The sequence below is a fragment of the Chionomys nivalis genome, chromosome 9 (assembly GCF_950005125.1).
Source record: "Chionomys nivalis chromosome 9, mChiNiv1.1, whole genome shotgun sequence".
Lineage (NCBI taxonomy): Eukaryota > Metazoa > Chordata > Mammalia > Rodentia > Cricetidae > Chionomys > Chionomys nivalis.
In genome coordinates, this window is record NC_080094.1 from 22,407,418 (window position 1) to 22,430,592 (window position 23,175).

Sequence of the window (23,175 nt, forward strand, 5' to 3'; positions counted from 1 at the left end):
TTTTATACTTAAGACTTTTCTTCCCCCAAATCATCTTATTATCTTAATGCTACCATTAAATGCTTTTAACTTTTTATTTGTTTATTTGGTGGTTTGTTTGTTTGTTTTTTGAGACAGAGCTTCTCTGTGTAGTCTTGACTGTCCTGGAACTTTATCTGAGAATGCACATATACCATGATCCGCCTTTAACCTTTATGCAGCTTTGTGGAGGTATAATCTGTATTTCAAACCCACCGTTTAAAATCCCGTCCAGTGTTCTGCTTAACATCTCACCCTCTGCCTCCTTGACCTATTCAGCAGGAATATGGCTGGCTCCCTTAGAAACTGTTTATGGACATCTGTAAAATTATTAATCCCGGCACAATTTTGTAATTCATGAAATATTTTCCATCATTTTCTTTAAAGAAGCAATAATTCATTGATGGTTCTTTATGTATTACTTATATAAAATACATTTATTAATTATAATACAAATATTAATTGATGCAACTCCTGGGGACTACATATTGAATGGACTAATTGAGGTGCGGGGGTAGAGTGTGGTGATTTTGCTGAAGTCAGGATGTAGACAGAAGGGGACAGGAAAGTGTCAATTCTGACCTAGGGCCTAGGGCCGTTCACTGGCCACTCAGCTGCATCATTCCTAAATAGACAAGAAATTTGAGAGTACGCGCACTCAGCGACTGGTTTTCCATTTGAAGCAAAATGCTGGAGGTGGGATGTGGGAAAACAGGTGGTCCAGGAAACGCAGCATCTCTGTCATCTGCCCGGCCTCGGGAGAAAGACTACATTTCCCATAGGCCCTCGGGTCCCGCACAGCTCCTGCCACGCGGCCTGCATCTCCGCGACGGTCCACTGGGGGCGATGTGGAGAGTCCTCCGTCGCCCCGTAGAAATCTACGCGGCTCCCGGGCCGCTTGCTTCCTGTTTGTCGGACGAGGAGACATGGCGGCAGCGCCGGCGGCGGCTGGAGCTGGGGCCAGCCGAGGGAGACAGTCGGCAGCTACAGCGGCGGCGTGGGGGGGCTGGGGCGGCCGGCCGCGGCCCGGTAACATCCTGTTGCAGCTGCGGCAGGGCCAGCTCACCGGTCGGGGCCTGATCCGGGCGGTGCAGGTACGAGGCCGGCCCGGAGGGGCGGGGCGGGCCGGGCCGGGCTGGAGCTGGCCGGGGGCCGGGAAAGAGGCCTTCCCAGGCCGCTGCGGTACCGGCCAGATCCTCCTTGGCTGGCCGCGGGGCTGTCCTGTGTGCTGCCCGGACGCTGTCAGCCGCGGTGGGACGATGGGCAGCGGCCGCCTGGGAGGCCTACGGGTCTGGGCCGAGTGGGGTCGGGCTGCCTAGGGTATTGATGGCGCGTATGTGTCGTGGGCCGAGTTTCTAGATCCTCATTTCCCTGCGCCACGTCTGCACGTCGGGGGGACCTTGGCGAGTTGGCTTCATCTTCTACTGGCCTCGCGTTTGCTCCTTGTGAGCAGGACGGGGTCCTTCTCACTGCAGCCCCCCGAACGGTTCGCAAGCCTATCATAAATGTCATCTTCTCAAAGAGGCCTTAACGTTCCTCCTCTTCTAAAGTGGGCCCCCGTTGTTATTCTGTCAAATCCTCTAGTTCGTTTTCGGTTGCATTATTTTCTTAGCCTGTAATTGCATACTTCTTTGTTGTCTGCCCATTTCACGCCTGTCTTCCACATTAGGCTGAGCTCCAACGGGTGCAGAGACTTTTGCCAGTGTAGGGCGAAATGCTTTGGAGGAAGAACTTTAGTGAAGCCCGAGTCCGATGCCCTACTCTCTTTCTTGCTTGGGCAAGTTACCTTTCTGTGACTTAGTATTACTCATTTAAGTAATACTTAAGGTTATTGTTAAATTCAAAGGAGATAGCAGTGTGAAGTGTCGGTGCATTTCAGGTGCGTGTAAGGGCCGAAGGTACTCCGTTAATGTTAGAGTTAATGCCTGGCTTATCATCACACCTGTTGGTGTCCTGCACACGTGTGGTGCTTGTGTGTGTATGTGTGTGTGTATGCTTGTGGGTGGTAGGGCACTACCTTAGAATAAAGCAGGATGGATGGCTCGTCTCCTTGTTGCCTCATTCTCCCAGGTGGTCCCAGAACTTACATCGAGAACATTAGCTCATCCGGGCCCACGCCTTTATCCGAGCTCTTAGGAGGCAGAGGCAGATGGATCTCCTTGAGTTCCAGGGCAGCCAAGGCTGTAACACAGAGAAACCCTGTTTTGCAAAATAAAATGAGAGAGACACACGCACACACAGGACATTAGCTTGATTTCAAGATATCACGTATAGTTTTGAGGAGTATACAAGAAACCAGTAAGACACACGCACACACAGGACATTAGCTTGATTTCAAGATATCACGTATAGTTTTGAGGAGTATACAAGAAACCAGTAAGTGTTGATTTGGAGAGGGGTGGGAACTAGGTGAGTGGACGAGGGAATAAGTGTAAGATTTTTCTCAATGTACCATTATCTATTTAAGGTTCATTTTGAGCCCTTGGAATACTCCTCAAAGGACTAAAAAGGCGAAGGGGCGATTGTACCTGTGGAGAGTTGCAGATGAAGGAGCAGTTTTGGGTAGCCATATTTTTTCACAGAAACTGTAGATGGACATCTTTTCCTCATTGCGTTTCTGCATCTGCCTTAAGAAGATCTTAGACATACTTGCTCTGTCCTTTAAGCCAGGATTTGTCACTGAGCTCAGTATGTAGGGACAAGCAGAAAGGGAACTAACCTTTAATGATCACATATTTTGGATCAGTCAGTGTGCAAGGTGTTCACTGAGTTGAGACAGGCGCTCACTACATAGATCTGGCAGGCCTAGAACTTATGATGTAGACTAGACTGGGCTTGAACTTGAGGCAGTCCTGCTGCTTCTGTGTTCTTAGTGCTGGAATTACACCACCCCTGGCAGTTTATTGTCAGCCGGGTGTTGAACTCATCTCTTACCCCAGATGAGGAAATTGAAGTTCAGAAAGGCTAGGCAATGCAATTCTAAACACCCCACCAGATGATCTCTGTCCTAAAGACAGTGAGCCGTGGGAATTCTGTAGCACGCTGGATGAGACAGTTTAGGGAAACATTTGTTACCAGTGCTGAAATGCTAGGAAACTGCATTAGAAGGTTGCTGGAATATTCTTGGAGCCTGTTTTGATCGGTCATTGTGGTCACCACTATCACTTTGTCGATGCCCAAAGTTTGTTTCGATCACATTACTTTCTTAGCCTGTAATCGCTTATTTCTTTGATAGTTTTATACAGGTGTGGGAGCTATTTCGGAGGTTGACTTAGGAATTCTTGTCTCCCAAAGAGTGATAATGAAGTGGAGACCTTTACATTGCATAGTTTCCTTTCTTAGCAGACTTCTTCAGTTCTTTTCCTTGCTATGCTCTCCCTATCCCCTCTCCTGCTATTCAGAATAAATTATTTGCTCACCCATATTTCCTTAGCACAGTACACATACTGGTTATGGCATATGGCACAGTAGGAAAGTGCCAGGTTTTTAAAAAACTTTTGTGAGGGGGTGGTGGGATGGGGAAGAAGACAGATTTATTAAGTATACTGTAAGGGGCAGCAGGCTGGGCAGTAACAAGAATACTACCTGCCTAAAAATACCTTTTAAATAAAAAACTATACAGCAGCTGCTCATCACAACTGTTTGAAGCTATGCAGGTCAGCAGTGTTTACTATTCTCATACTGATGTGCACCCAGTCTAGAACTTTCAGCTTGCAGACCTGAAACTGGATGGACTGGGCAGCTCCTCATGCCCGCCCCAGCCTCTGTAACCACCTTCTACTTTTCTCTTTGCTGTGAGTTTGACCTGTGCCCTGGTTTGTCTGAGTAATACCATATGGTAGAATTTCCCTGGAAAAGTCTGGATTTGAAGTAAAATGGGTCTGAATTGAATCCTACTTCCAATCTTTTTTAACCAGTGCCCCTAGGCTAAGTTATTCTCTTCAAATCTGTTTCATCCTTTCTTTTTTTTTTTTAATATTTATTTATTAAGTATACAATATTCTGTCTGTATGCCTGAAGGCCAGAAGAGGGCGCCAGACCTCTTTACAGATGGTTGTGAGCCACCGTGTGGTTGCTGGGAATTGAACTCAGGACCTTTGGAAGAGCAGGCAATGCTCTTAACCACTGAGCCATCTCTCCAGCCCTGTTTCATCCTTTCTAAAACGGTAGTCATGACATCTGTCCCATAAGGTTGTTATGAGAATCAGGTGAAACAACAGGTCCAGAAAGTTTAACCAGTGTGTCATCCTGGTTATTTGGTAAATAGTTGCTCCTGGCTAGCAGTAATTAGGCTGCAGGTTTTAAGAGAGTGTCTGATTTGTCTTTGGATCTGCAGAGCCTGAAATCATGCCAAGCACTTGATAAGAAGTACTCAGGAAACTGTTTGAATTGAGGTACTGTATCCCAGTCTGTATCTGTCTGTAGTTACTCTCCAGAACCCCATGGCTTTAAGAGTACCAGAGTCAGGTAACCCGTGATTTGAAACCTGGCTCAGGTACATACTTGCTTTATGTCTTTGGGAAAGTTACTTAATATCTTTTTTGTTGCTGTTGTTTTTGTTTTTCAAGACAGAGTCTCACTAAGTAGCCTTGGCTATTCTGGAACATACTCTGTAGTCTGTAGACCAGGCTGGTCTCGAGCTCATAGAGGTCTGTCTGCCTCTGCCTCCCTAGTGCTGGGATTAAAGAATGTGCCACCACTACCTGGCAATATCTGTTTCTCTACCTGTAAAACAGAGATCATTCTAGGACCTAACCTCTTAAGATTATGGTGAAGAAAATGAGTTTTTAACATTGAAAATAGTAACAAGCATAATAAGTGTGCAGATAGGTTACTTTTTTTTTTTTTTTAACAAATACTCTATATATGGACGGCTCTTAAGTCTATATTTCTATTCCTGGCTCTCTTTTTTAAGCTCCACTTGGGTAGGTACTTCCAACCACCTTTGCTGACTCTCCATGTAGATAACTAATAGGCAACTCAAATTTAATGTGTAGAAAATCAGAATCTTGGTTCCTCTTCCATCAAACCCCATCCTCCCTCCGTCTCCCTACCTCCCTAAGTGGGACTCGAGCAGCCTGGGAGAGGACTGTAGCTCACAGGATTTAGAATGGGCTGCTCCTACTTGAGTTTTCATTTGCCTTATTTTCTTCCCGACCTTTTGTCTGTCCTCTGTCAAGGTAATAAATATGTCAAGATACTTTGCAGTTTATTGATGCTTTCATATTCATCTGCACATTTGATAATCAAAGAAAACTTGGTCTTAAAATCCTCTGCTTGAAGCTCCCCAGCTGCTTCCCATTGCAGTAGAAGCAAATCTGAGGGTACAAGATCCTGCGATGCCAGTAGAGTTGAGGGGAAAGAGACACTAGGTAAACTGGGCACTAGGACGATGAGCCTGTGCAGGTTGTGGCCCTCCATCCTCAGATAGTCTGTAGTTTGGCAATTTGGTAGTCTGGGTACGGGATTCCTTCCATTGGCGATTTGGTAGTCTGGGTACGGGATCCCTTCTGTTTCCCAAATGCTGTTATTTCATCCTTGTGATTGCTCTGGATTTCACCTGTTTTTATTTTCTCCTTTATTTTTTAGATCTTCCCTCCCTCCTACCCTCTCTCCATTTCTCTGTGTTACTAGGAATCAAACTTGGGGCCTGGTACATGCCAGGAAAACACTCTCCCACACCCTTCTCCCCTGTTACCCCCTCCCCCCGTACTGTTTTTTAGTATTTTTCTAATTAGGGTTGAAACTAATTTAAGCAAGAAAAACTTCTCTTTTCTGGTAAGGGCAATTTGATTCAGAGAAAACCTTAGAAACCAGGTGTGGTGGTATTACAAGCTGGTAACTCCAGCACTTGGGAAGCAGAGGTAGAACTGTTACATACTCAAAGGCCAGTTTGGTCTATGTCGTGAGTTCTAGGCCAGTCAGGACTGTGTAGAGAGATCTTGACTCAGAAGCTAGACCTCTTCCTCTGCAGGAGTGGGAGGGAGAGGGAGAGAAAGAGGAAGAAAGAAAGAATCTCCTGGGTAAGTTAAGTCTTAGAAATATTTAAATACTATTAATCTCAGTAGCATTTGTACCCACAAACCCTAAGGTGCACCCCTAATTGTGTTGGAACCATGCAAACACTATTGCAAAGTATATGAGTATTCAGTGGTTAATACTCGTTATCACTCTACACTAGCAAGATAATTAATCTTCATTAATAATCCTTTGAAATGTCTGTTTGCCTACACTTAGCTATTTTGAGATATTAACTCTCTTATGCTTAAGATTAAACAAAGAAGATATACATTTGTTTTCATAGAAATCAGCTTTTAGCCGGGCAGTGGTGGCGCACGCCTTTAATCCCAGCACTTGGGAAGCAGAGGCAGGCGGATCTCTGTGAGTTTGAGACCAGCCCGGTCTACAAGAGCTAGTTCCAGGACAGGCTCCAAAACCACAGAGAAACCCTGTCTCGAAAAACCAAAAAAAAAAAAAAAAAGAAAGAAAGAAATCAGCTTTTAATTATTTTAAAAGGAAGGCAGTTAAAGACAATCAATGAAAATTTATGAATGCCTGGAAATGTCACATTGACTAAACAGGCTGACAGCTTAGGGAACATGATGTGAGAGATTATCGCTCCTGTAAACTGTCAAACCACAAGTGCTTGAAAAGAAAACCCCTTGTGACACCTGCCAGTAACTCAGCTGTAAGATCACTGGATGGTGGCTCTTTCATCGTAGGGCTCAGCTACTTGCATGGAAAGCAAAGTGGAAATGATTTTTTTTTAATTATATTTTGAGACAGGATCTCTCTTTGTAGCCCAGGCTGGCCTGGATCTTACTATGTTGTCCCAGATGGCCTCTAACTCATGACAAGCCTTCTACCTCAGTCTCCAAAGTGCTAGTATTAATTATAGGTGCAAACTACTGTGCCTGGCTTTACATCCTATTTTAATTTAGTGTCTTGTAAGCCGATGTATAAGTAGTACAATTTCTTCGGAAGTGTTTGGACTGTGGCTGGCTCTCTGGGTATCGTGAGGCTTATTAGAGACAACAGCAATGCCCTGCCCACTCTTCCCTCTGACTTCCTTCTCCCGAGGGAACCATTGTCCATAATGTAGCTATTACTTTCACCAGAGAAGGACATAAGAAGCCAGAGAGCCAGTATTTCTAACTTACTTGTTTGTAAAGCTGTTTTTTGACTTTTTCAATTTGTTAATATCTATTTTCTTCCTCATGTAAAAAGTTAGAATCTGTATGTCACTTGTCTCTACCATTCTCCCTGGGTCATAGTTTTGGTTGTTGGTAGAATGTAGTTACACTCCGCTGCTGGTGTAATTCCTGTTTGTAGCAGAGCTGTGTATGTCTAACAGTTACTGGCTTAATGTATTTCTCCTTTGTATTAAGACCAGTCCTTTTCATGTTGTTTTTATTGATACATAAATGCATACATACTAAAATTCACATTTCTCTTCTTCGTGCTGGAGACTGAACTCAGGCTTCACATATGCTGAGCATGTGTTAAAACACTGGGACGTCTTTAGTGGCTCGTTCTGTGGGGTCTGCCGGATGTGTGTAGTCATGTGATGATGAGCACTGCAGTTTGAGCCTAGGAAGTCTCCGTGTAGACAGCAGTTCCTTCCCGTGATCATGTGTCTCTCCGTCTTTTTCCCTGTGGAGTCACACTGCACATGCCGCTCATGGCTCTCGCCACTGTGGCTGACACCGGATGGGAGCAGCTGAAGAGAGGGTAGTTTCATTTTGTCTCAGGCTTCAGAAGTGTGGTCCACCATGGAGGGGATGGCATGGCAGTAGGGGTCTTGGTGCAGACAGGATGCAGCGTTGCTCTGGCTGGAACCATCCAGAGCTGCCCTCAGTGTCCACTTGTGCTCTCTAGGTCACAGTCCCAAAGGCTCCACAATCTTCCAGAAGAGTACAACTGCCCAGGGACCAAATGCTAAAAAATGAGCCTGTGAGTTACACTTTATATTCCAGTGACGACACCTCCTAAAGACGTGTATACCACGTGAACCTTCTGAGTCTCTCCTAGCATGGACTCCATCCTTTTATGTTTGCTTTCTTGATATGGATAATTCGACCCCAAATTCTAAAACTTTGTTTTGTTTTTGTTTGACTCTTTAAGTTTTCCAACCTCCTCTTCCTCACTGGAATTTGGATTGGTGTCTTTGCACCTGGATTCTTAGAACTTCCCTATGTCAAATTCAGGGCGATTAACTCTTGTTTCTTACTGACTTCCCTGTGTTTTAGACCTTGCTTTCCTAATCTATATATCTGCCTTTTCTGGGAACACATTCTGTAGACTCCAAGGAAAATACACAAAAGGTAATTTTTTCATGTTTACATATTTGAAAATACCTTTTACTGTGATACTCGTGATTCGGGTCTAATTCTGAGTTGCAAGTTATTTTCTCCTAAGTTTTAAATAATAATGTTCCATTGTCTTTGAGCAAGTACTTTTTTTTTTTTTTTTTTTTTTTTTTTGATTTTCGAGATAGGGTTTCTCTGTAGCTTTTTGGTTCCTGTCCTGGAACTAGCTCTTGTAGACCAGGCTGGCCTCGAACTCACAAAGATCCGCCTGCCTCTGCCTCCTGAGTGCTGGGATTAAAGGCGTGCGCCACCACCGCCCAGCTCGAGCAAGTATATTCTTTTAAGCTACATTTTGTTTTTAGACTTGTCCTTGAAGATGGTGAAGCATAGTCCATCCATCTTTGTTTTGGCCTGCTACCCTATTTGTGGGCCACAATTAAGTCATTTTAGTTTTGAGAAATATTTGGGATCCTTCCAGTTTTGGGGTTATGAATAAATAATGCTGATATGAACACTTGTTAATGTCTTTGGTATGCATTTGTACAACCTGGAGGATATATGCTGAGAATTGCTGGGGCGTAAGAAATGCACAGACTTGGCATTGGTATCCATCACTAGTTTCTCAAGTGCTTGTACTTATTTCCCTTCTCATCAGCAGTGTCCATCAGTCTCTGTAGTGGTATTTTGATTGTAATCTAGCAAATAAAGCTTGCCTCACAGTTTCACAGAGTGCAGAACTAAGCCACTAATTAGCCATAGAGGCCAGGCAATGGTGACGCACACCTTTCTTTTAAAATACAATTTTATCAAGACTTAAACAACTAAATTTATCTATGCTTGTAATCCCAGTACTTGAGAGGTGGAAGTAAGGGATTAGGAATTTGAGGCTGGCCTGGGCTCTGTTAGATACTGTCTCAAAAAAAAAAAAAAAAATTACCAATTGTAAGTTTCCATTTCAGTGATTTTTTTTTTCTTTTTTTAAAGCAAATTATAGGGCTGGAGAATGAGTCAGTGGTTCAGGGCACTTGGTGTTCAGGAGATGGGTTCAGTTCCCAGTACCTGCATGGCAGTTTACAATCACCTGTACCTAACTTCAGTTCCAGGAGATCCAAAGTCCTCTGCAGATCTCCGCAGGCACATGCAGGAAAACACCACTACACACAAAAATAACATAAATGTATAAAAATCCATCTATAAAATATGCAACTATTGCCAAAATAGTTTTAGGGCATCCCTGTCACTTTAAAAGTTCACCTATGCTCGTTATTTATTTAGCTTACGTACGGCTTTGTTGAAGTGTTGATCGACTTACTGCACACACACCCCATTTAAGTGTGCGAGTCAGTAGCTGCTTATGCAAAGCTACAGTTGCCACAACGAATTTTACAACATTTCCTCAGAAAGGAAAACAAAATAAGACTAGATTGAAGCAAAAGGTAGCATACATTCCTCTAATCCTAGTACTTGATAGGTGAAAGCAGGAAGATCAGAGTTCTAGACCACCATCAGCTACGCAGTGAGTTTTTGATGAGGCTGGGTTACATGGGGTTCAGTCTCAGACCAAAGCCCAAACTAACCCTGTACCTATGGCAGATACTTCCCAATTGCTATCTCTGGTCCATGACAGCAACTAATCTTATTTTCTATCTCTCTGGACTGACTGGGTCTGAATATTTTTATATTAAAGGGAATAAAATAATATGTGGTCTTTTGTGTCTGGTTTCTTTCATTTAGAATAATAAATCTCGAGATTTATCTATGTTATATGTGTCATTTCTGGCCAGATAATAGTCCATCGTACAAAATGTCCTAAATTTTGTCTGTTCACCAGTTGATGGATACTTGAGGTTCTACTTTTGCTTACTGAAATCAATGTTTGTTGTGAACCTTTGTGTGCAAGGCTTTTGTGGACATTTGACTAGGAAGTGGATTGCTGGGTCATATAATTCTGGGGAGAGCGAGAGAGAGTTGTGTGTGCTATGTGATGCTGTGCACAGCTAGGCAAGCTGCACCACAGGTACATCCACAGGTGTGGGGTTTTGAAACAGAGTCTTGCTAAGTAACTCCTGGTGGCCTTAAATCTGTGTGACCTTCAGCCTTTACCTCCCAGGTACTGGAGTTAGAGTCACACTCCGCTCTTCCTGACTGTGTCGGACTTTTCAGTACTTGTCAAACTGTGACTGTGCCGTGTTTCCATTTCTGCCTGGAGTAAAAGAGAGTTCCATTTCTCTAGACTTTCACAAGTACATCTTATTTTCTGTCTTCGTGAGCATATGGTCCTGGTTAGTGTGACGTAGCTCATGGGATGTGATTGCTTGTTTGCTGATAACTACAGTTACTGACCATTTTTCATGCATCTGTGTGTCACCGTTGGAAAAATGTCTGTTTAGAGACGTTGCCCACTTTTATTTGTTAATGTTCTGTAGTAGACGGTTTTGCCAGCATATCCTTTTCGTTTTATATATGTTTTGGTTGTACCATTCAAAGAATGGTCCATTTAATCTAATAAAATTTTGATCAAAGAGTTGCTTGCAGTATCCCTTTATTGTTAATGTCCACGGGATCATTAATAATGACCCTACTTATATTTCTGGCATGAGTAATTTGTATCCTTTTTCTTGATTAATTATCCTGGTTAGAGTTTATTGATTCTATTTTTTCTTATAGACCCAATTTTTAATTAAAAATTTTCTCTCTACTAATTTCCTGTTTTTTAATTTAATCTTTTTCTTCTTTTCTATTTTTTTAATTTGGTGTGTGTGTGGAGGGTCCTTTTGAGACCCGGTTTTATTCAGTTAGTCTTTCAAGCTAGTGTTGCCCTCATGTTCCTCCTTTACCTCTGACTCACAGATGCACCTGAGATTACACATCTGAGCTACTACAGTTAGTGTGCTGGCTGGTTTTGTGTGTCAGTTTGACACAAGCTAGAGTCATTAGAGAAGGGAGCCTCAGCTGAGGAAATGCCTCCTTGAGATCCAGCTGTAAGGCATTTTCTTTTAGTGTTCAGTGGGGGAAGACCCAGCCCATGGTGGATGGTGCCGTCCCTGGGCTGCTGGTCCTGGGTTCTACAAGAAGGTGGGCTGAACAGGCCGTGGAAAGCAAGTCAGTCAGTAAGCAGCGCCCCTCATAGCCTCTGTATCAGCTCCTGCCTCGGGGACTCTGCCCTGTTTGAGTTCCTGTCCTGACTCCCTTCAGTGATGACAGCGGTGTGGAAGTGTGAGCTGAAGAAACCCTTTCCTCCCAACTTGCTGTTGGTTATGGTGTTTCCTCACAGCCATGGGAACCCTAAGACAGTCAGCTTGAATTCAGTTATTTTTTTATCTTATTTTATGTCTTATTTTCTTCTGCTTGCTTTCGACTTTCTCTGACCTGTTGAGGTAGAAGCTTGGGTTATGGACCAGTGCTATTTCTTCTTTGCTAACACATGCTTTTAGTGCACCAAATTCTTTCCTGAGTCCTGATTTTTGCCATTTCCTATAAATTTTGATAAATCATCTATTCATTTAGTTCAAAATATATTTACATTTCTTTTGAAGCTTATTTGACTTAAGTTATTTAAAATAAGTTGCTTCATCTTCAAACACCTTAAACGTCCCAACTGTTCTGCTCATTAGTTGTGGACACATTACATGGTAGTTGAGAACACACATTGTATAGCTGCTACTTTTGAAACTTGCCAAGGTGTGCTGCGTGTCCAGGGATGTGGTCTGTCTGGTTACTGTTCCATGTGACTTTGAGAATAATGTGCAATCTACTGTTGGTGGACGAAGTCCTCCGCAGAGGGCAGATCTCGTTGACTGGTGGTGGCACTCATGCCAACCTTGCCCTTACTGATTTTCCTGCCTGATCGAGATTCATAAATTTCAGAAATTCATCAGTTTCTCTTGGTAATTCTTTGAGGCTTTGTTTCCTATATTTTGATTTGATATTGTTTGGTGAGCGCTTTGGAGAACTGGCCCCTTAGCATTCTGTCATGGCCCTTTTTATTCCTAGCAGTTCTCTCTTTTCAGAACTCTTGAGTGTCTGAAAGTCATATAACTCTGTAAGCTTTCTTGTAGTGTTAACATGGTTTATCTCTCTCTATGCCTTCTACTTTATATTTTTAAATCTATCTTATGTGTATGAGTGTTTTGCTTGTACATATATGTATGTGCACCACATGATTGCATGGTAACCATGGTTTTTGTTTGTTTGTTTGTTTGTTTGTTTTTTGAGACAGGGTCTTATATAGCCCTGGCTAGCACTGAACTCACTAGATAACTGAGGCTTGTAGGTGGAGACCGCTTGTTTGTTTCCCAGCCTCCCAGACCTGAATAATCATGCAGAAACTATGTTAATTACGACACCGTTTGGCCTATTAGCTCAGGCTTCTTATTAAGTAACTCTTACATCTTAAATTAACCCATTTCTATTCATCTGTGTATCACTACGAGTCTGTGGCCTACTGGTAAGGTTCTAGGGTGTCTGTCTCCTTCAGCAGCTACATAGCGTCTCCCTGACTCCACCTATTCTTTCTTTATCTCTTCCAGCCTGGCCACATTCTGCTAAGCCATTGGCCCAGACAGCTTCTTTATTAACCAATGGTAATAAAACATATTCACAGTATACAGAGGGGAATCCCATATCAAAGCTGGTCTTGAACTTCTCCTGAACTTTCTGCCTCCACCTCCCAAATAGTGGATTTACAAATGTGTGCCGACACATGGGACTCTGTCCCTATACTTTTGACTGATACATAACACCATATTTAAAGTAGTTATTTTAAAGATGTATTTTTATTATTTTAATTATGAGTTTTTTAAAGATACATTTTTATTTGATTATGAGTGTTAAGTCTGTGTTTGGGTGTATGCATATGAAGCAGGTACCTGAGGAGGCAAAAGCCATTGGATCCCTCTGGAACTTGAGTTACTGGTGGTTGTAAACTGCCTGATGTTGGTGCTGGAAATTGAACTTGGGTCCTTTGTAAGAGTGGTGCAGCATTTAGCCCTGAGCCATCTCTGTTCACTAAAGTGGGTTTCTCATAGACAACAACATATAGTTTGCTCTTTTTTTTTCTTTTTATTTCCCTGGCCTATATATTACTATATTTTATTCATAGGCTTTGTTTGTTTGGTTGGTTGGTTGGTTTTTCGAGACAGGGTTTCTCTGTGGTTTTGGAGCCTGTCCTGGAACTAGCTCTTGTAGACCAGGCTGGTCTCGAACTCACAGAGATCCGCCTGCCTCTGCCTCCCGAGTGCTGGGATTAAAGGCGTGTGCCACCACCGCCCGGCTTATTCATAGGCTTTTAATTGATGCTGTTTAATTAGTTCCTAAGACTAGTGTGAAGTCACTGATGTGCCTGACCCTGCGTAGACCTGTACAGTGATTAGTGACATAGGCGGATAGATTGTGCAGCATGTGCAGCTACATTGTGATTGTTTTTTACTTTCCTGCTTTTGCTCCTTCTGTGGATTGAGTGAGCATTTATGTGACAGCACTGACTCCTCCCTTAGTGTGTTAAGTGTACCTCTGTGTGCGCGTGTGTGTATGGTTTATATATGTTTGTAGATGTGTTCTCATGTGGAGACCAAAAGTTTCAGGACAGGCTCCAAAGCAATCAATATCAATTGAAACTTGAAAAACCAAAAAAGAAAAGAAAAAAAAAACAACTTTTTCAGCTGGGCATATGGCTTATGTTTGTAATCCTAGCATTCCAGAGGCTGAGGCAAGAGGATTGCTGCTAGTTTGAGGCTAACCTGGGCTTCAAAAGGGGTATGTGTGGTGTTATAGTGGACTGTGTATTTATTTATTTATTTTTGGATTTTCAAGACAGGGTTTCTCTGTGTAGCTCTGGCTGGAACTCACTATGTAGACCAGGCTGGTCTTGAACTCATAAAGATCCACCTGCCTCTCTCTCCCGAGCCTTGGGATTAAAGATGTGTGCCACCACTGCCCAGCAATAGTGGTTTATTTTTATTGGTTGTCCTAGAGTTTGGAGCGTTTAGTCCGGTCAGGCAGTCTTTGTGAGTGGAACAAGTATCTCAGTCCCTCTCACACCCTGATAAGATGCTGCCATTCAGTTCCCTTCTCCAGATGCTATGATCATCTAGTAATTGTTGCTCTTATTTGCCTTAGGGATTCATTTAGATTGGAAAAATTAATTTTCCAATCCCCAGCCTTCTTTGTGTCCAGTGTATAAATGACACATTAGAAGAGACAGTAGCCACACTGATGCTTAAACCCAAAGTTTCTCACCAGTACCAGCCTCCCTGTCTCTAAAGAGCTACCTCTCAGGTTTCTGGTTGGATAGTCAAATTCTGTCTGAGAAGATTCATATTTTTCTTTACTTTTGAAGGATAACCTCACTGAATCCAGTGTTGCCAGTAGGTGTGATTTTTTTTTTTTTTTTTAAAACCCCTTTTCAGTGCTTTAAATATTTTATTCTGTTTTGGCTGTGTGACTTCAGACAGTATGCCTAATGTCACAGTTTTTCTCTTCGTGTGTGTGTGTGTGTGTGTGCTTACACATGCATGCACGATCCTGTGTTTATGTTCAGGTGCAGTGCACACTCGTGTGTGTTAGTAGATGAGAGGATAATCTTGGGTGTTGTTTCTCAGGTGCTGTCTTCTTGTGTTTGGACACAGGGTCTCTCACTGATTGGAACTCCCTGAGTAGGCTTGCCGGACAATCAGTCAGCCCAGGGAATCCTTGTTTCCAATTCCCCAGCCCTGGGATTACAAGTGTGCCTACCACACTGGCTTTTCTTTCTTTCTTTTTTTTTTTTTTGCATACGTTCTGGAGATGGAGCTCATACCCTCATACTTGCAAGCCCTCTCCACCCTTTGACTCGTTTTATCAATTTTTAAAAAAACATTATAAAGGAGTCCTTATTTTTTGCTTAGTGATAATCACTTGTACTAGTAATATTTGTTAAGGAAACTGTTCAGTGGTTTTGACAGTCTAGTCAAAAAAACCAGTTAACCTCGGGACATGGTGACATATGTCTTTAAATCCCAGCACTCAGGAGGTGGAATTGAGCAGATCCCTGTGAATTTGAGGCCCTACTGTTTTACATAGTGGGTTCCAGGCCAGTCAGGGCTACACAGTTAGACTCTCTAAAAAAAAAAAAAAAACTAACAAAAACAAACAAACCACCCCCCCAAAAAATGGAACAAAAATTGTCTCACCATTAGGGAATCTCATTGCTATTCCTCTAGTCCAGGATGTCTTTATGCTCACCCAGTCTGTGCTGTCTTGGTTAAGGCAGACTTGTGATAGAGTTACAAATTAGGAATTCAGGAATTAGGATTTTTCCAATTTAAGGCTAATTTGACTGTTTGGGTCCCTGGCATTCCCTGGAAGTAAATTACCACTTCTACAATGAAGACAGCTGGGCTTTGATAGGAATTACATTTAGTTAACAATGTAAGGGTATTGTTGTTATTTTAGTAATAATAAAAAGTGTGGAATCCCATTCCTTAAACAGAAGATATCTTCCCTGTTTTTGTTTGTTTGTTTGTTTCTTGTTTTTTTGGGGGGAGGTGTGCAAGTTCTCACTGTATAATTCAGTCTGGCCTTGAACTTGAGATTCTCCTGCCTTAGTGTCCGGAGTGTCCTTTAATATCTTAGCAGTGTTTAGTTTCCTTGTATAAGCCTTGCTTTGCCTTTGTTAACTTTATTCTTTACATCTTATTTTTGATGCTGCTGTAATGTAACTGATAATAGGATGAGGTTGTCTGTGAATAGAGTATTCCATCTTTCCAAGTCAGTGCTCTTTGTTTTTCTTGCCTAATTCTTCACAGTCATGTTTATAATGCATTGTCAGATGTAAGTGTTAAGAGCAGACTTCTGTGGGCCTCTTTTCTTTTTAATCTTAGTAAGCAAACACTAGTCTCTACAAGTAAGCATGACGTTAGTTTTTAGATTGTTTATAAATACCTTTAGCTGGTTGAGAAAGTTCCATTCTGCTTCTAGTGTGTGCAGTGTTAATCAGGAAAACGTGTTTGGTTTTTGTCATTTTTCATCTGTCTTTTGACATATCTCGAGTGTGTCCTGTAGTGTGTTGGTTTTCTGTATTGTATTAGTTGCTATGTTGAACTATTTTCCTTCCCAGGATAAATCCTGTTTGCTTTTGCTGTATGTGTTGTTAGGTTTTTGCATCTATATTGGTAAGAGAGAGTGACCTCTAGTTTTCTTGTGTATTTGTCTAGATCTGTTACCAGAATTCTGACCTCATGTATTTTGTGGGAATCTGAGTATTTGTGTTATTCTCCTTTAAATGTTTGATAATATGTGAAGCCATTGTTCTGGATCTAGACTTTTCTCTGAGGTCTTGGTTGTTCTGTGTGAATCATTATTAATTCAGCTTCTCTGCTTGGTGTTATAGGTCTGGTTGGTACTGTTTCATGGCCTATGTTCTCCCAGTCATTTCCTTTAGGAAACGGTCCTTTGTTGGCATATTGTCTGTGTTCTACTGTAACCTCTTTTGCTCTGGTCATTTTGGTAGTAATATTTTCTCATTCATGCCATTAAAAGCTGCCGTTAAAAGGTTGTCCATTAATTGACCTTTTCAGAAATCCCTGTAAAAGCCGGGCGGTGGTGGCGCACGCCTTTAATCCCAGCACTCGGGAGGCAGAGGCAGGCGGATCTCTGTGAGTTCGAGACCAGCCTGGTCTACAAGAGCTAGTTCCAGGATAGGCTCCAAAACCACAGAGAAACCCTGTCTCGAAAAACCAAAAAAAAGAAATCCCTGTAACGTGTAGTTTTGTTGATGTTTGTGTAGTTTCCTGTTTTTAATTTCTTTTATGTCTGCTGCCCTGTTTTTTTGTTTTGTTGTTGTTGTGCTTGATTATTTCCTGTAGTTTCTCATGGTAGGTTGGTGGCCTGTTTCTTATATGGTTTCGAGCTCTAATGGATAGTGCTCAGATAGTATGCTGCAGGAATGGCTTCTGCAGAGTCTCACAGCTGAAGGTGCTTGCTTTGCTTCTGAAGGAAAAGACAGCAATTTTTAACCATTCCTTTTTTTGTTTTGTCTTGTTTTAGCTTGTATTGATTTTTATCTTGAGCACTATAAAATTGATGATATACAGACTTTTTCTTGTAAGAAGTAGTATTTTCCTGTGTTTTACCCTGAGACAAAGCATTCTTTTGAGCACTTTCTGTTACCCCTCATGCTATAATCTAAGACATTATATTATATATTACATATAATATAATGCAGGAAGAATTATGAGACTTGTCCATCATCACAGGGCATTCGTGTTCAGAAAAACTCAAACATTGAAGGTTTGTTTGTTCCATACAAACCATAGCGAGATCTTTTGATTTGATTGAACCACAAAAAATTTCCAACTGGACCTTGAAATGGGAAGGTGTTAGTGAGAATTTCATGACCTGCTCATGTTCTATCATGTGCTGCTGCCCTGGCTGTTACCGTCCGACTTTTGGTGTTCTAGACAGGGTTTCTCAGTGTAGCCCTGGCTGTCCTGGGACCCGCTCCGTACTTGAGGCTGGCCTTGAATTCACTAGGCTGGCCTTGAATTCAGAGACCTGCCTGCCTCGCCTCTGCCTGCCAGCACTGCCCAAAGCCTTCAGGCATGTATTTGCTGGGTCCCTACTCTGTGCCAGTTGAATGAAAGTGAGAGAGGCAAAGAGAGAGCGAGTGAGCGTTTTCATAGTTCGGTGTCTGCTCTGAAGTAGGGATCTAGAGAGGTAGGACCCAATGAACCGGGAACTAGGGCCAATAGGTTAAAATATGTAGTAGGTGAAACCCCCTAAGTAGGGGCCAGTGCCGTAGGGAGGAAAGGAAGGCCAACCAAGGAAGTGCTTTAGTTGTTGCCTGCATTTAAAAAAAAAAAAAGGATTTTATTAATTTATTAATTTATTTGTGTGTCTGTGTGAATGTATGCCACACGTACATGGGTGCCAGCCGACATGGGAGTTATCTGTGGCTATGAGCTGCCCAGCATGTGTGCTGGGAACCAAACTTGGGTCTTCCTTAAAAATAAGAAATGCTCTTAACCACTGAGCCACCTCTCCAGCCCTTGCCTTGACTTCTTTTTTATTTATTTGTTTGTTTGTTTATTGCTTTACTTTGAGGCAGGGTCTCTACAGCCCAGGCTGACCTAAAACTCACTATGTAGCCCAGGATTTTTAAAGGTCCTTTAAAAAACTTGGCCACTCACAGCTGTTTGTAACTCTAGTTCTAGGGGATCTGATACATTCTTCTGGCCTGCATAGCCACCAGGCACAAAAGTTGTGTACAGACAGACATACATACAGGCACAACATCCATACACATAAAATAAATAATAACTTAAAATTTTAATAAAAGTTTCTTTCTATTTTTAAAATATGTATGTGCACCCCTGTACTGTGGTGTACATGTGGGGGTTAGGAGACAGCATATGGTATTAGTAAGTTCTTTCCTCCACCTTTATGTGGATTCCAGGAATCAGTTATCAGCTAGTTGCCGGGCGGTGGTGGCGCACGCCTTTAATCCCAGCACTTGGGAGGCAGAGGCAGGCGGATCTCTGTGAGTTTGAGACCAGCCTGGTCTACAAGAGCTAGTTCCAGGACAGGCTCCAAAACCACAGAGAAACCCTGCCTCGAAAAACCAAAAAAAAAAAAAAAAAAAAAAACAGTTATCAGCTAGTATAGCAGGCAGCCTTACCCATTGGGTCATCTTGTTGGCCCTCATTGTCTTGCATTTGAAGAAAAACAAGCATTTCAGACAGAAAGACTGGAGAGAGCCTGTGGGCAGAGGGAGAGCATGCACAGAGAACACAGCTGGATTGGAGTCTTGTGTGTGCCCTGGGGAAAGCTTGAAGCAGGCGAGTAGAGGTGGACTCAGAGGGGTGCTATGTTAGGGGCAGAGAGTAGGGGTGGATTCAGAGGAGTGCTGTGTATGGACAGAGAATAGGGGTGGATACAGAAGGTGCTGTGTTAGGGGCAGAGGGCGTAGGCTTCAGCTTGTAAATTGTTGCAAGCTCCTGAAGATTTCTTCAAAGCCACCTTTAAATTGTCTCCCTGGCTATTTGGGAGTCAGCTCCTCTCTCTTGTCAAAACTTATTCCTTGCCAGTAAAATGTTTGTTTTTTTTATTAATTAATTAATTAGTTTGTTTATTTGTTTATATTCACAGTTCACTGAAACGTTTTTGACCGAGAGGGACAAATTGTCCAAATGGAGTGGAATTCCTCAGTTGCTTCTTAAGCTCTATGCCACCAGCCACCTTCACAGTGACTTCATCGAGTGCCAAAATATCCTCAAGGTAACTCATTGAGACCCTAGAAAGGATGCCTAACTGTTGGCCTTTTAAAAATGGCCAGTTTTTGTGCGAGCTGTAGAATACTGGAGAAGTTCAGAAGCATTGAAAGAAGCAAACAGTCATTAGTTATCCCATCTTCAGAGCCAGTCAAGGTGTGTGTCGTCCTGGGAAGCTGTTGAAGCAGTGCTTCCTTAGTTTGAGAGGCCAGCACTGTGCCCTCACCACCTCCTGTGGTGCTGGGGACTGAGCCCACGGCCTTCCTTGCTGATGGTAGGTTGGAATGGTACTCTTCGTCACTACTCCATCCCTCCCCTTGATGACATTCTCTTGGAACGGAATTCCCTTATTATCAAAGGCTCTTGGAAGGGGCTTTATGGCTGTTGATAATTATCACTAATGTAAGATTAAAGTTAGATCGAGAGTATAATGACATTGTTCTATATACTTGTTCTCCGTCTTGAATACTGGCTCATTGCTGGACCACACTCATAGTTTCTGACTTGGGGACTGGGTCCAAACACAAATTTAAACAAGGAGCTGGAGCTATAGTTATAACCTATGTAAGTCTGTGCCGTATTGAAACTAAATACTGTAGTGCTCTTCAGAGATACAGTGTTGGTGACTGTCTCCACAGGTAAACTCTAAATATGCTTATTAAGTAAACCTAGTTTTTCCCCTTATGAAGAGATATTATTATTCTTCATCTTTTCACAGTCTGGTTGATAGGAGTAATTATAGCTCCTCTACGTGTCTTAAAAAAAAATGCTTTTAAACTGCCCAGCAGTGATGGCACACATCTTTAATCCCAGTACTCAGGAAGCAAAACCAGACAGATCTCTGTGAGTTCGAGGCCAGCCTGGTTTACATAGTGAGTTCCAGGACAGACTCCAAAGCTACACAAAGAAGCCTTGTCTCGAAAAACAAAAAACAAACAAAAAAAAAGCTTTCTAAAACCTGGGTGTGTTGCCTGCACATACAATCCTAGCATTTGGGAGGCCAAATGCAGGTGGATCACTGTAAATACAGGCCATCCTTTACTACATGGTTCCGGGACAGTCAGGGCTGCACTGTGAGACCCTGTCTCTCAAAAAAAAACAAAAAAACTTGTTACATTTAATTCCTGCCAAATCTCTAAGTTAGAGAATTGAGGTAAAATTGAAGACTTGGGAAATTAATACCCTGCTGACTCTGTGTGTGATCTTGAGTTTATTCATTCTGTAAATACATACTTGAAAACCACTCTATAAAGCAGTATTCTGTGAGATTCTTTCTGGCTGTTACCTGTGTTTTATGAACAAAGGATGCTGGGCCCCTCCTAAAGGTTGAGAACCACTCCCTGTCCTACCAAGCTGAATACCTCCTGTGCTTTGAGACTTGGAGGAGTAAGCAAGAGGAATCTCTTCGACCTTGCCTTCAAGAAACAAGGATTTAGCCTAGGAAAGAAAGCCTGGGTTGTAAATAGTTGCACAGTAAAGTGCTAAAGGTCACAAGTGACTTAGAGACTCCTTTGGGTGGCCGTGGAAGACATCGGAATGCCTTGGACTTCTTCAGATCACAGTCAAGCAGAGATTTTGATATGGCTGCATAACCAGTTGTTTCTCTTCTCATTCCTGTGTAATCACTGTAGGGCCTAAAGATGTTTGGAAAGCCCAAAATGGCCTCACTGGTGCCTGGCAGGTTGCTGCTAGAAGTCAGCAAAATCCTTTTTTGCTGGCCTTCCCAGGGGGCTGTGAGCTTTTCACAGCATGACAGAGAGGTTCCACGGTAGCAAATGCCAACTCTACCTGGCCTTTGTACGGTTTATAGCTAAGTGTACAGTGTCACTTCTCTGTTCATTGAAGCCAGTTACACCAGCCAGATTCCATGGGAAAAGGACTCCAAGGCTCCCTAATAGTTTATTGAGGGCTAGCTTTGTGCTCAAGGGAAACTAGTTTGTCACTAAAATGCATATTTTAATGTCTGGTCTGTGTTAAATTCTAAAACAGAATCCTTTTTTTTTTTTTTTTTTTTTCAAACCAGGAGATTTCCCCTCTTCTCTCAGTGGAGGCTATGGCATTTGTAACTGAAGATAGGAAACTTACTCAAGAAGCTACGTATCCAAATACATATATTTTTGACTTGTTTGGAGGTGTTGATGTAAGTAGCTGTTTAATACTATTAATACTTTAATCGTTGGAGAATTTAAAATGGGAGGCAAGAATTTCAGATTTTATCAGAAATATTTCAAATCTTTTAATTTTAAAAGCAAATTTATTTCATATGTGTGTGCACACACGTGCACACATGCACATGTGTTTCTGTTCTTCCACCATGGGTCCTGTGGATTGAACTCGGTTATCAGACTTGGTGGCTTGTGTCTTACCCTGCTGAGCCCTCCCTCTGGTCTGGATTTTATCTTTGAGATCAGTGGCATTCAAGGCTTCGTACTCATTGACCTAGACTTGTATTCCCACTGAGTTTATTTTGGTAAAATACTTGGTGCATCTGAGATCTTACATCTCAACAGCTCAGGCGTTTGTAATCTCTTTTGAAAAGCATTGGCTGATACCCATGATCTACGTAGTGTAAGAAGAGAACTAATTACCACGGTTGTCCTCTGACTTCCATAGATGCCAGGGCATCTGTGTGCCCACCCTTCCTCCACACAATTAATTACTAAGCTTTTTTTAGTGTGCGATATGAAGGCTGGAAGCTGGGTGGTAGGTAGGCATAGCCTACCACTCTCACACAGAGCAGAAAGCTGCCTTCAGAGCACCTTTTGTTGTCTGCCTAAGCCCCGAGCCCTCCCTCCACCAGTTGGCTGTTAATGCAGTTGTGCAGAAAGCCAAGTCCCATGAGTCTCTAGAAGTGAGTCTGGCACAGATGCTGGGGCTTTTATTTTGTCAGCTACTGTCTCATGCAAAAGCCCCTCTCCTCATTTCTGGATGTCGGAGTCACTCAGCGCATGCAGTCCCCAGGATGGATTTAGTTTCTTAAGATTTGTTGCTGGTTTCAGATGAGCAGAGGCTTTCTTAAGATCCCTTAGCTGCTCTTTAGTCTTAAAGGCTGCCTGTTGGTGTTAAAACAATGAGAAGAAACAGAAACTTTAAAAATGCTGATGGATCATTTTTCTCCCACTTGGCTTGAGGTGTCTCGGACATGCTGTCCAATATTGGCATGTAGCTGGAAAGGGCTAGGAGAACATTTGGTTCTGTTACAAAATTGTTCCTAACTTGATTTAAGCAACAGAATAAAACAAAATACCCATTTATGGTGAATTTCTTTAAATATGTGGACTTAGCTGTTTTGTTAGCACAGAGATTATATTAAAACATTTTAATTTATTTAAGTAGAAAGTAGGCTGGAGGTGAACACTTGTAATCCCGGTACTTGGAAGGCTGAGGTTGAAGGATCATGAGTTGGAGGTTAGCCTGGGCTGATCAGCTAGACTGTGTCTCAAAATAACAAAAATACGGAAATAGGAAGCAATTTTATTCAAAAATAAAAGCCCTTGTTATAAAAATAAGAGATGTTCCTTAGGGGCTGGAGAGATGACTCAGGTAAAAAGTGTTATGATCTGGCAGAGAACTCAGATTCTGTGCCCAGCACCCAAATGGCA

The 23,175-nt window shown here is 42.4% G+C and overlaps 1 protein-coding gene across 2 annotated transcripts in view; it reads left to right on the forward strand.

Moving 5' to 3' along the window:
• Positions 1-891: 891 nt before the first annotated feature.
• Trpc4ap (transient receptor potential cation channel subfamily C member 4 associated protein) overlaps positions 892-23,175 on the forward strand; it is a 63,369-nt gene continuing 41,085 nt past the window's right edge. For both annotated transcript variants that reach the window (XM_057781941.1, XM_057781940.1), the window contains exons 1-3: positions 892-1,112; positions 19,452-19,580; positions 21,597-21,713. In XM_057781941.1, coding sequence (XP_057637924.1) covers positions 945-1,112; positions 19,452-19,580; positions 21,597-21,713 — 414 coding nt within the window. In that variant the 5' untranslated portion in view covers positions 892-944. The remainder of the gene's footprint in view (positions 1,113-19,451; positions 19,581-21,596; positions 21,714-23,175) is intronic.